This window comes from Lagenorhynchus albirostris, chromosome 10, assembly GCF_949774975.1.
Source record: "Lagenorhynchus albirostris chromosome 10, mLagAlb1.1, whole genome shotgun sequence".
Classification (NCBI taxonomy): Eukaryota; Metazoa; Chordata; class Mammalia; order Artiodactyla; family Delphinidae; genus Lagenorhynchus; species Lagenorhynchus albirostris.
This window is the reverse complement of record NC_083104.1, coordinates 27,318,939-27,332,807: the sequence shown is the minus strand read 5'-3', so window position 1 is coordinate 27,332,807 and position 13,869 is coordinate 27,318,939. Positions and strand designations below refer to the sequence as shown.

Genomic DNA, 13,869 nt, shown 5'->3' with positions numbered 1-13,869 from the left:
CGGTCAGAGGATGTAGCTGTAGAAATGACAGGTGTGGAACTTCTGTTCAATTTACAATAACTCAGTACATTTTGAGTCATGCTCTTTATCACTCTTGTTGGCTAGTTCTTGCTCTAAAATATTAGAATTTGGGAGTTTCTTCACTGTGTTTATGGGTTTTCTGCTGGTCTAACTTGAAAATAGGCAATCATCATTTACTTATATCTACGCATCTCGGGCTTAATTGTCTGTGGTCTCATACAAGCTCAGCAACTCGTGTTTCCCTACACATTGGAAATCTTACTCCTATTTTATACCAAGGCGAAGGAAACCATTGTTGCAATTGTCGCAAAACTTTTGAGTCGAAATCTCTTTAAGCAGGGAGCCTCTGGTTTTGCATCCTGTCCGTAGGAAAGATCAGGCTTTAAGCTAGGAGACACTCAGTAAGATTAGAACTTACTTTTCTGAGGGCTGGACACATATGTACATTGAAAACCAAAAATATCAGTGAAGTAACTCATTTTCATGCACGTGGGTCCTTGGAAATCATTGTGCAGGGTCTCAGAGGTGACATTCACATCAGATGGGCCAGATGTGAATGCAATTCAAAGGCATGCATGCATGTTGACTAATCATTTCTGGCAGGGGGCATGCAGAATGAGTGGCAGTGTCAAGAGGCCCCCCCCTTTTTTTCTTTTGCTGATTTCAAAGAGAGCAGAAAAACAAAAACAAATTACCAGCCCCTTCTATTCCCCCACCTCCCCACCCAGTGCTGTGAAGTATGTATTTACATGGGAAACACTTTCCCGAGCATTCACCAAAAAAAAGATGAGAAGGCATTTGGAAACATGAAAGATGATTATGGAAATAATTCCATAAATGAAAGAGTTCGTTCAATGGCCAAGCTCTTCTGTGATCTATTAGTTATTTGGGGATATTCTAACAGCCACAAGGAGGCAGGATAGGGATCCACCTCTCTTCTTTCATGAGATTTCATTTTACTTACTTCTCCTTTATCAACATGTGGCTGGTTTGCAAATTAAATGGAAAAAATCAAGTCATGGACCATTCTGCAAGGTCGGCTTGGCTGGAAATAGACACCTGCTGTTTCCATTTCAATTGACAGTAAAACCTCACTGATTCAGAGTAATGGGAGAGGAGAGATGCTAGTCTGTCATCAAAAAAACCTAAATTACTGGGCTTTCTAAAAGAGAACTATCCTTTTGCTGCCTTCTGTATGCAGTCTGTACCAGGGCACCCAAGTAAAAGGTACTGATTAACATATAAATGTATCATAAATGTAGAAGTACTTTTTTAAAACAAAACTTCTAATAATTGTAGATAAATTGACCTATAAATTGAATTCAAAGAGAGGGAAGCTTTAATTTTATAGATCCTGGGATGAAACTTGCAAGACGGGCCTTTAGAACTTCTAGAGGAAGTTGAGACCATGTCAAATATTTTCCTTAGGAGAAATTAAAAGAGCCACATCTACAACTGAATTGTCACAAATTAAGAGTAGTTGGGTCTGAATCGATGAGGTTTTATTGTAGTTTTACCACCTGGGGATGAGAGCCCTGGGTTTTGGGGCTTGTTCCACCGACTACGTGGCTAAATCCAGCAGAGGAAGAACCCCTCAACCCCACCCGCAGAGCTCTCCTAGCCATCTGCCTACTGGGCAAGGATCTTCTAAATACTGAAACTTGCTGGAGTCCCACTCCTCCCCCCCAACCCTATGTGGAGGGCTGACTCTCCTCATCCCTGATGCAGGATGTTTGTAAAACTCACAAAGGCACACCAGATATTGGCTGGTACTTATTCTTTAGTTATTTATTTCACTTTGCATCTTCAGGGTGAGCCCAAGAAAATAGTTACTAGAGAGACTGAATTGCCTTCCCAGACACAATTTTGCTCTAGGATGACAAGAAAAAAAAAAAAAAAAAACAACCAAAAAATGAGACAAAACAAAAAACAAATCCTAAATGCCTGTAATTAAACATTTCTCAGCCCAACGTCATACCTGGTTCTTACCAGCTTTATTGAAAAGCTGCAAACCAGAGGCCATAGAAGCACCTATGTCTACTATCTACAGAAAATGTAGTCCCTTGTTAGAATCTGATAATGTATTGAGAAATTATCTACAGCTGTTACATTAATAATCATATAGATGGGTAGCCCTACAAGGAACAATGACTACTGTGATATGAATTTTCACCGTGGAAGTCTGGCAGAGGAACACAGGATTCTAGTGAGGGAAGAGAATTTATTTTTCTACACCCAAGGTATTTCTTTCAGAACCTCATAATCAAACCTGACTCTCTGAGAACGAGAAAAGGATTCAGGCAAGGGCAGTAATCACCAAAAAGCCATATCATAATTTCAATCAAACGAACAGAGTCTGTGTATCTAGGGTGGGCAAGGCGAAGGTTTAGAATAAAACAACAACAGCATTTATATTTATTTATCTTATACTTGCTCAGACAGGTGAATGCTATTTTTGTACATGAGCTAACTCAATGTCTGTGGGTGTCTAAAGTCTTCAGAAATCTTTTCCAAAGACAAGAAGGAGTTGTACTTTGGCTTCTAAATACTTACCCAGTGCTTTTCATTATGAAAAGGCAAAGATGTATGCTTTAGGGGTATAGTCAGCCACACTGAACACACTCTATATTTTGTACACAAACTACATGTATATATGTACCCCTCTGTGTACCACAATACATATATACATATACATACGTATACATAGAGAGAGAGATTGGGCAAGTGAAGCAACAGTGCATGAAGGCATAATTCCTGCGTGTGTGCACATAATTTAGGCTCTGAGAGCAGAATTAAGCTGTAATTTAGAGATACGAGTGACAACTTCTACCATGTACTGCACGTGTGTATACGTGACATAGTCTTACCTGGGGGGACTTTTTTTTCTCCTGAAACAGTTAATTACTTTATATTGGAATTCAAAATCGTTTTAAGGCTTATTGATTTTTTGGGGGGGAGGCAATTCTACTTGTCACTTTTATTTGTGTGGTGGTGTCACCAAACAGCATGACCACACAGCCGAGATCCATGCTGAGGATTTAGTGATTTTCTAGAGTTTATTGAGCACCCAGAGAAGATGGCAGTGAATACTGGCCAGTAGAAAAAAAATTTCATCTTTCATCCTTTTGTCAGCAAAACCTCATCCTCAGCGTGCCAGGGCAAATTCTACTTCCTTGTTTACAGCCCAGAGGCTCTTGACCAGGCTTTACCATGAAATCAACCGGGCAGTTTAAAAAATGACCAGTACTCGGCCCCTCCCTATGAGATTCCAATTAATTGAGCTGGGGTGAGACATGGGCATCAGCAATTTTTAAAAGCTTCTGAGGTGGTTGAACTCTGTACGTGAGCATTGAGAACAGGTGGTGATGCCTTTCCGGCCCACTCTATCGTTCAAACCCAACCTCCTTCCAGCATATTCTGTCTGTGTCATTCACTTGGTACATTCCACGTAGGCTTTGTCCTTTTTATGATTACATATGCATATATTTTGCTTCCTTAGTGATGTATTCCTAATAATACAAGAGCCAAGCTTTGTGGAGTACTTACTACGTGTCAGGCATAATACTAGATGCACTACTACTGGCCTTCCATCCCAATGACTATCTGAGGTCCATTTATGACTATCTCCAATTTACAGCATAAGAGAGGTTAAGTAACTAGGTTGAGATCACAAAGCAAGAAGGCAGCAAAGCTGGACTTCAAACTCAACCTCAGAGCCTGAACTCCTGGCCCCTCTGCATACTATCGCCTGAAGGTCGAGACTGCCTGATGCTTCCTTGGCCATCAAAAGAGCACTGAGGTAGCTGCCTCCGTGCTTAGCAGACAGGTAGTTTTTGATTGATCGAGTAATGAGGTTTTGTGACTGGGTGAAATGACGAATTCAGGAAATAATCCTGTACATTGATCTAAAAGCAAACTGGGTCTCCGAATTCCAAAGTATACTGAAGTTTTCATTCCTAACTTCTTCTTTTTCAGTTATACATATACATATTTCTATTCTTTTTCAGATTCTTTTCCCATATAGGACATTCCTAACTTCTAAAGTTAATAAACAAGAATTGAATTGATTTCTACCCTATTTATGAATGGCTTTTGAATAGGTAAGATTAAAATATTTTTGTGATGATGGTTATGAGGGCAGTTTAAGATGGTGATTAGCACATAGTGAAAAAGGGCTTTCTGGAAAAGTGAAAAACAAAATGTCTTCTTTGGATTATCAACTTTTCTTTGCTACCCCTTGTGAGTAATTTGGGAAAATATCCTCCTTTCTCAGACTGCAGCAGCCTCAGAAAATAACTTGATTGAATCAAACATACATGTCCGTGTTCTTCTATCATTCACTTAAAGAACAACTGTAAGTGAGGAAAACCATCTTCTTTGAATCCATGTCTTCGCAAATTTGGTCTGACATCTTGGGAAAAGCCTCACTACCCACAGCAGGGGAGGAATGGTCTGGAGATGATTTTGTGGACACCCGGAAAGAACATACTTACCATCACTTGAACCCCAGATGCCCCCAATCTGAAAAGCACGTCGCACAGGACAGAGCAGAAAAAAATTCTAGCCCAGCTTAATTTTATGTCTGAAGGTGAGTCCTAAGTTTTTACGTTTAGGGTGTGTTGATTTAGCCCCTCTTCTCACTCCCGGCTGTGCATTTGCTGGGTGCTGAAGGAGTTAGTTGTACCTGCCTCAAGGGGTCTTCACCCCATTCCAGAGCGGGTTTTGGGGGGAATCACGATTCTCTGGCACTCTCTCTATATATAAATACTGTATATATGGTTCACATACAGACAGCTGTAGAGGAAGATTAGTATCACTCTGGCTAGCTACTACTGGTGACTACGTTCGGTACTCATCTGCTGAAGTAAAGGTAAGTACAGACGGACATAGGTACTACGACAGGCTAAGGGGACAGGATCAAGGCAGGTAGGAGGTGTGTGTCGAGATGGAACTGCAGTGGTTTTTAAGTGTATCAATTGCTTCATGCACGCACAAGGTAATCTCCCACATTTACCCTGCCGTGGAGGGTCACCCATTGCACAAGCAGTCCACTGGCAACTGCCATGACATTCCTTGGGTCGGTGTTAGGAAGCAGGGGCACTGGGAGAAGTCCCATTAGAAGACATGGTACTGGAAGGGCATGCACAGACTATGACAGCAGGTGGCTGACTCATTCGTTTTGGTCACATACCTCTTTCCCCTGCCACGATCAGCCAAGATTGAACGGAAAAACAGGGAGGAAATTTAAATATGCAAATCAGGCATTAGTTGGGATGACTGGCTTTATGGTGTATTATATATTATTTAACTATGCTGTCGATTTTCATCTAGTCACGGGAATGATCATCTTAGGTGCTTCTGACATTACTTTTATCGATGCCCCCTTTTTTCCCCTCTTTGCTGTAGATTTTCTTGGAGGGGAAGAGTGAGCATGAGTACAGTTTTCAAAAAGGCTATTTTAAGAGAGATGATTTTAAACCTCAGTTTTGAAACAAGCAGTGAGATAACAGTTTGATCATAATGAAATCTTGGAATCTTTTCTTGGAAGGGTTGGGTTGTTTAAGTCCTTACAGGTTTGGGATTTAGTTAGCCTTGAAATCCCTCAGTTTATAATTATTATCAAAATAATCATTTTGACAGTGGTTTGTTAAAAAAAAAAAAAGTAAGCTGAATTTATTTAGATGTATGTTGGAGAATCGACAAGTTGAACAACACAGAATAATCTGTTTCTGTCACTGCGTTTAGCAACCCAGGTCATCTGAGATTAATAAATGAAGACTCTAGGCTGAGTGGGCTAAGTTACAGAGATAAATTCAAAAAGACGGTTCTCGATCCACACACCAAATAAAATAAATCGAAACAACAGTGGGAGCAACAGAAACAACCACAAAAGACCAAAAAGTATTTCATGTGTTCCTGACAATAACCATATGCTGCTTGATAATTATCTTGAAGATATACTCACCTCTTTGGCTTGTTGCTAGAAACATCTGAAAACTCAAGATGAAACGTGTATCACGCAACCACTTTTCAGTTGCTTTAAACAACCTCCAAAGACTCCTCCTGCAAAACTGTCACTTTCATTCTCTTTACAAGGCCAGTTAAAAGAAATGGGTGTTAAGGCATCTTATTCACAAAGTTGCTGGTAGAATCAGTTCTGCAACATCATCTAAGGAACAAGAGGCTTTTGCCCATGATGCCCACTTACCTCTGCATGGTGTTCCTCATTCTGCTGAAGAACTTCAATGACTAGTTCAGCAAGACGTATTGTGTCTTCCAGCTTTTTGGCAGGAGTGATTAACCGGCCTACATTTTCTGTAGTACAAGAATTTGTGTTAAAAATTCAGCGAAAGCGGCAGGCTAGTTTTGTGGCCATTAGAGCTAGTGGATAAGAAATTTCAAAGAGTTACCCAGTTTTCTGAAAGTTTCATGCAAATGTTAAGTGCCACATAATTAGTAGTGAGCAAACCATAACGCCATTTTATTATCATTATCACCGTCATTATTATAATACATATTAAGAAAAAGCAGTGCTCCAGCTTCCAATTTGCTTATTAAGCTATATTCAGACTATGACAGCCCATTTCAAATTTGGCAACATTTTGTACACATGTTCTTTAAAGACAGCATAAATGGAGTATCTTATATCCCTCTCTAGACAGTGCTCGCGCTTTCTGAGGTGAGAAGGTGTAACAGAAGCTTAGTCTTCATTGCTGCCACGTTTGTCCCTTCACAGTTGATACTACAGCATTGTTTTTCGTTCTAGGTCTGCACGTTTAACAGGTATTGGAAAAAAGCAGATTCAATGGTCTAGCTGTTTTAAATTGTCCAGGGAGGAGACTGAGAATTAACGGACATTCTTGGGCCATTAGGTAGAAGGCAGGATAGAATTTTTAAAAGAGTGTTGGGTGTAGATTATTGGATGAAGTGGTTTGAACCACTGGTTGGTACAACTGAAATTTTGTCAGTTAGGTGGCAACAATGTACTCTATCTTTTTCTTTTAGTTTCTACAGTGTTGAAAGGGCTTTGATCACACTCAAGAACAAACTGAACCCTGATTTCTGTTGTATCCTTTATAGAGCTAAATTCATGAATGTTTGCCAATGTTATCATGTTACCAAAAATTACATTTTTTTTTTCCTGTGGGGGAAAAGAGTAATATTTGAAACATAAAGGTTTTCTTAGCTAATGAAATGGCCTGAATTCAACCAGTCTAAACTCACAGGGGAGCTTGTAGCTCACGCTCAGACCCCTTCAAACCCTGATGCCTGAGTCATTTAGAGCCCATGGGTGTAACGGCAATACAGATCCTTGAGCACGATTCCACAGGGAGGATATATATATGCACAAAAGGACTGCTGAAACTTATTTTAATCTCTTCATCTGAAGCAGGTGTGTTTTGGCTTCAGGATTTTTCTGGCTAAAGATTACTCAATACTTCACAGGAAGGGTTGGTTTGTTGTTGCTGGTTTGGTTTTGCGTGGTGTGGAGTGGGAAACGAAATCGTAGAGATTGTGAAGTAAAAAAACAAACAAGCAGCTCCTCATAATTTTTTCCTTGTGCATTTGTTAAACAGGCGATGAACATGTCAGATGATTAGTAATCTACGATTTAGCAACGAAAAAGAAAAATTCTGTGAAACACTGTGCAAATGGAGTGGTCCAGTCAATGGGACCTAAGCATGATGGACCTAAGAGTAAGGTTATTGAGGTGTTGAAAGTTTCTCTCCAACAGAGCCTGATGACTGGTGTGACACTGGGCTTTGTGGACTCAGGCCAATGGAATGCTCCCTTGTCTCTGCCAGCCTCAGCTGGAAATGTGGCTGCATAAAAGGTTAGGACATGAAGGTGGGAGCTGTGGGGCAATAAATATGCAGATTAGGCAGAGAACCTCCAACACTCAGAGTAAGGAACTGTGCAGTGTTTAGGGACTGACAGCTCACTGCCTGGTCTGGAGCAATAAATATTTGGAGAAAGAATGAGTGACAAGATTGATTTCTGTGCTTTTGGGGCACCTGGTCTGTTTATAATTTCATAAGTGGACTATCATAATTCTGTTAGTAGACTTTCAGGCATTTCTACAAACATACTGTGTATATATGTTGGGGTAATATGTGTAGAGTGAGGTATTTGCATTTTGATAGTAAATATGCATAGGCTACTATTTTTTTTGTTAGTTGACATTCACATTTACACATCAATTTGCAAATTCCTCATCCTATGCTTATTACCCATTTGACACATACACCCACATACACACATCACACACTTACATACATCTTCTAGGAAGCAGACAAGCCTGCACGTTAATACAAATCTGCAGAAAATCCCACTTGGGGCACATCTTTGAATTCTCTTACTTTCAAAATAGAGAACATTGTCCTTTCAGGTGGAACACTCACCAAATCTAGGAGAATTCTATCTGTCCATGACATATGGTGTAGAAATGGAAATCACATCAGTATTCTTATGTACTTTTATTTAGAAGCTGTGAATGATTTTTGTCTTTGGAGAAATCCAAGATGCGTAAGCTGGGATCACCTGAAGATTTGTTTTAATATGCAGTGCTCTTAGATTGACTACCATATATATCAATAGATACACATAAAGTGCACATGCGCACGCGGTCTTTCTGTGTGTACACATGCACGCAGATATGTGTATGCCTGATGTATATATACAGACAGTATGTTTAATAAAACCTTTTGCCATTTTGCTTTAACATGCAACCATTTAAAGCCAGCAGGTTAAGTATCCTTGAACCTAGAACGTTTGATCTTCCAATGAACCCATGTAGCCAGACTTTCATTTATTATTAATTGGCTGCAATTCCATTATCTGCAGATCAAGCTACTTTATTGTGACACAACTGTAATTTCCTCTTCACCTGTACTGCTAACTCACTAGCTAGTAAAAATGGTACAAAAAGCAACTTCTTTAAGATGTTGTCTTTAAAGAAAATATTGTGCAAAATCCTCTAGTCCCTCCTCCCTCCCCCCCCCCCAACAGAGGTCAAGGAGAAATTTGTGCTTAGAAACGATTTTTTTGGGTCACATCTGCTGTCTGCAATATCTGGAAATGTACTGCAATACTCCTATCACCCAATCTTGTACTAGCTGGAGCACTGACGAAGGGGAACTAAAAATACAATATACTTGGTAAACATTTCATACAACAGAATTGAAGCTCATAACATAGAAAAAAAATCGTCATGCAAAATGTTATGCAACAATGTTATTTTGTGCTGACATTGAGGTTTGAAAATGTTGCATATGTCAGACAGAGCTAGACAAAAAAAAAAAAAAAAAAAAAAATGTGGACACTGGGAAATAAATGCTCTCTTTTCGAGTCTCTCAAAACCTACAGTGTCAAACTCCAGAGTCTGAGCCTCAGGTTAGTATGCTAAACAAAATTTCCAGAGGAATGAACGAAAAAAGCAAACTAAACCAGAAAGCTGTCGAATAAAGGAAAGGTAGAAGTTTACAGTACTTGATTTGGGCCTAGGCATGCCTTTGAGTCTCTGATATAACATGCTGGTCTGCATGTGGGTGGGTGGAGAAGGCCCAGGAGGAGGGGGAGCTGCTCGGGTAGGTGAAGAGAGGTGGTAAAAAAGTAAAGAGACAAAGTGACTGTCACGAAGGATGACAATTAAGATGACAAACTCCGAGAAGAACAAACAAACAGGCAAAAACGATCAAACACGAATGGAGAGCTGCTGCTTCCTTGGCGTGACGGCAATGTTACAGAAGTGTGACGCTGTTGGACGAGGGACGGGACTCTTACCAGCACCCTCAGCACCACCGTACTGAGACACTCAGAAGCGGAATGCAAATCCTGGATGCCTTCATCCAGATGGATACGCATGAATGATGGTGGCGGCATCATTGACCGAAAGAAGATAGACGTTTTGTACAATAAAGAACACCTATATGTTAAGAGCTGCTTCCTCCTTCCAGGTGTCCAGAAACAGCCCTCGACGTTGACATAATTGGAGGATCTGGCTTCTTATCCCCAGGATGTGACTTAACTTCCTATGGAACCTTGTACCTTCTGCTTAAGCCTCTCTGTGCGTCAGCTTCCTCCTCTACAAATTGAGACTATTAACATCTTTTTTTGTGTACCTTGCAGGGTTGTGGATAAGAACAAACAAAACAGTGCATGGGATGGATCTCTGGAAAGCTTCAGGTGCCTACAAATGTTCACTGTTATCTCCTACATGGTGAGAAGGCAGGAATTAATTGCTTTGCAAAAGCAGATGAAGAGCCGTTATTAGTTCAAGTGAGCTCGGGAATATTCTTGCTCCCTTTGTGGAATTTCAACGTGTCAAAATCTGTCATTTGGGGGGAAAAAATGTGTGGTATCTGATTGTTTCCAGCTCATTTAATTATTTTCAACTTGGAGTTCTCATGGCTTTTATATTGTGGGTTGAATCATATATAAAAACTTGCCAGCTTATCAAATATGTTACTTGCTATTCCAAATGTTAGAATACGGTAATCAGCACTTGACCCATCTGTCATGTGGTTTACAATATCAGCAGAGCAAACATCCTGTAACAATAGCCTCTCCTTCAACACAGGCACTGACACTATCAGCTTCTGCAATTCTCTTTAATGAGTGTCTCATTAACCTCAGACCTGGTCCTTTCTAATGGTTCTCATTTATAGAGCAATCTGTATGGTGATTGCCAAGTTTGCTTCTTGGTTTGCTTGAATTTTTCAACTGGGAGAATGCATTTTACTGCAGGCTTACAGGAAATGCAATTCTAGCACCATTAATTTTAAAAAAAATATGAGAAATAAGGATAAATATAATATTCTGGAAAAACCATCTCTTAAAAGCAAAAGTTCATGTCATTCTTTTCTTGTGGGATCACCTCAATGTCTGAAATGAAAGACCAAAAAAAAAAAGAAAAATCTATTCACTATTCTCCTCTTACTTAAATCTTTTGTTTGGGAATGACTGCGTGTAAATAGAATTTTTAAAAAATCAGTTTTAACTGACAGCTATATAAAGGAAGGCAACTACTAATCTCTTCTTTATAAAAAGGTACTCCACATTTTACGTTTTGTTAAAATCTGGTCCCCACCTATAGCTGGGCGGAAAGTTGGGTGCATCTCTGGTAACACCTTCTTCTGGCTCTCTGAATGCGTATTACTTGAGTGTGCAATTCTTAGGGAAACTCCTCATTTATTCTTCCCAGATAACAGAACCTGTGTAAACCACTTGATATGGTGCTTTAGAAAACAATGACATGTCCCCAGGCTGAACCATAACCGGCGAGGCAGCAGACACATATTTCAGCTCAATGGGTCTTGATGAAAATTCGTAAAGGGATTCCCTCCTGCCAACTGTCTGTCCAGAATTCTGACAGTGAGGTTTGCCACCATAGAAAAACAAGCTCCCTATTTTTTTCCCCTCACAGAGCAAAACAAAAACATCATACCTTGGTTTCCAACTTCATTTACCCAATTACCATTGCTCATGTTTACACAATTAAATCTGCTTGGCTTCCAGAGAGGGAGTTAAATGCGACTGCAGAAAAATAAAAAGAATTCCTCTGCAGCCTCAGCTAAGCCAAGGAAGAGAGGCATCCAGGAGTGAGAGGCTCTCCAATTAGCCCTTAAATAACCTGACCGTCTCTGTTCCAGCAAGTGGATTGCCAGTCCCTGAAATATCATAGGAAAGATGGATATGGTTGATGGAAAGCCCACTTACAACCAAGTTCCAACCTATTTATGTGTTGCTGAAGATGCCAGTGTTTGTATTACACTATTACTAAAAATAACTAGCCTGGAGCAATTCACTAGGATTTGGGGGTAGGGGTGGATGAAAGCTAGAGTAGGAACAGAATGCTAAGCAGATAGCCACAACACGCTCTCCAGAGCACTCTGCCTCCCTCAAATGATGGCTCCGCGGACCATACATTTAGCGCAGGGCTATAATTCAACATAATTTCTTTAGTGGGGCATGCCATCATATACACTTGATTCCCTGTATCTTCATCACTCTCTTTCAAAAGATTCCATCTTTAGGACAGTATAAACTGTATGGTAATAAAGACCAGCGGATGAATCATGGATCGTTTTCGCTACTCTTTTCATTGCAACCATCTTTGTCTCTTCCCCATAAGGACATGGGCGGCATGGCCTGTCCATTCTATCTCTAACATGTCTCCTGATCTTATCTCCCACTGTACGAGATCGTGTGCCCACACTCTTGCTGTGGGGGGATAGATATGCAACTCAAGTCTCATCACCTCCACCTCAACTGTTGCTAAAGACTCCAAGCCAGCATTTAGTTCCTTCCGTCCCCTGTAGTTCATTGATCACGCGGCGTCCATGCTGATCTCCATAAAGCACACATCTGAACCCATCATACTCCTGCTCAAAAGCCTTTAAGAGCCTTCCCTCCTCTCCCCACCAAAAAGAGTTATGCCTTCATAACACAGGCTCAACTCCTCTGTTGATACCTCTACTTGAACACTTATGGCCCCTTAATAATGGCCAATTATAGGTATGTTTGTCTTCCCCTAAGCCCAAAGAATTCTTTATTTCTAGGGGCTAGAACAGTACCCGGCCCAGGGCATGTCCTCAAGTATTGGTGGAAGAAAATCCTCAGTGGATCCTGCCCAATGGTGTGCTTTCATGGAAAACCAAATACTCTGTGGTTGCCATGTGCCTAAAAACTATACAGCAACTTTTATCTCTTACCCAAAGCCCCTGGTTACTTAACAAATGCATTAAGCTGAATTGCTGAATAGTAAACATTATAACTCAAACCTCCAAACCAGAGAACAACTTCAGGTGTCTTAATGTGATGAAAAAATGATTTAAGATAAATAAAATTATTTGTATTTAAATTAAAATAAATTATATCCACAAGAAAGAAATAATGCTATTATAATATTTTCTTTCTCCAATTTCGTATCTTTGTATCCCAAGTCAGGCTTTGTCCCTGAGACTGAGATGCTGCACCCAATAAAAGTAAAGTTAATTCTGGATAGACACAGTAGTGGACATCTCTTATTCTTGTATGTGCAGTCGCCTTGCTCAGAAATGCCTCTCCTCCACTCCATGTGGGTCTAGTGGGAATGCAAGCAATAAATCCTACAGGGACAGTCATGTGAGCCAAGCCAGGCCAACCACAGCATCCCAGCACCACCATGGGTATTGTGATTGGCTCAGGGATTAACATGTGACCCTAGCTGGGCCAATGAGACTGTTCTCTGGAATTGTATATAGTTTCATAGGGGGGAAAGTTCTTTTTCCTCCAGAGTCATTGGCTAGGATAAAAAGCTGGTGCTATCTGTGGCTATGTTGCTCCCAACCTCTCCTACAATGACCCTCCGTCACATTAAAGAAGGCTGTCAACAGTTGGAGAGATCAAAACAAACTAAAAGTCTTTATTTCTGAGCCCAATCCCTCCATGCATTTCCTAGCTACCTAGGCCAAAGATGACCTTTCCTTGCTTAAGCTATTTAAGGTTGCTGTTGCTGTTGTTGTTTCTGAGCACTTGCTCTAGCAAGAATACTGATTTAATAGTACTATTAAATATTCACCCAGCCCCCAAATAAACTTTCACATATATGGCCACAAGCTCTCTGGGACAGGATCTTGGGCCATCTGGAAGGGTGATGAGCAGAGGCAAACACTTCAACAAGGCCCAGGGACATCCCAGACAGTTCTTCTTGAGGAACCAGTCCTTTACCTCCATGACATCCTCCTCCCTGCCATGCATCAAAGACCCTGGCCTAGGTGAACTCCCCATATGTTGCATTCCTGCAGCATCTTGCATCTCCCTCTACACAACAGTCACCAGATGAAATTACTTGTTTTATGCCTGTGT

General features: G+C 40.5%; 1 protein-coding gene across 16 annotated transcripts in view; it reads right to left on the bottom strand.

Moving 5' to 3' along the window:
• The window catches only part of CADPS (calcium dependent secretion activator), a 479,657-nt gene that overhangs the window by 94,954 nt on the left and 370,834 nt on the right, over positions 1–13,869 (bottom strand). For 8 of the 16 annotated variants that reach the window (XM_060163968.1, XM_060163973.1, XM_060163971.1 and 5 more), the window contains one exon: positions 6,230–6,336. In XM_060163968.1, coding sequence (XP_060019951.1) covers positions 6,230–6,336 — 107 coding nt within the window. Of the gene's footprint in view, positions 1–985; positions 1,007–5,212; positions 5,222–6,229; positions 6,337–13,869 lie in introns of all 16 variants that reach the window. The other 8 variants (XM_060163969.1, XM_060163972.1, XM_060163975.1 and 5 more) reach the window with 2 other exon arrangements.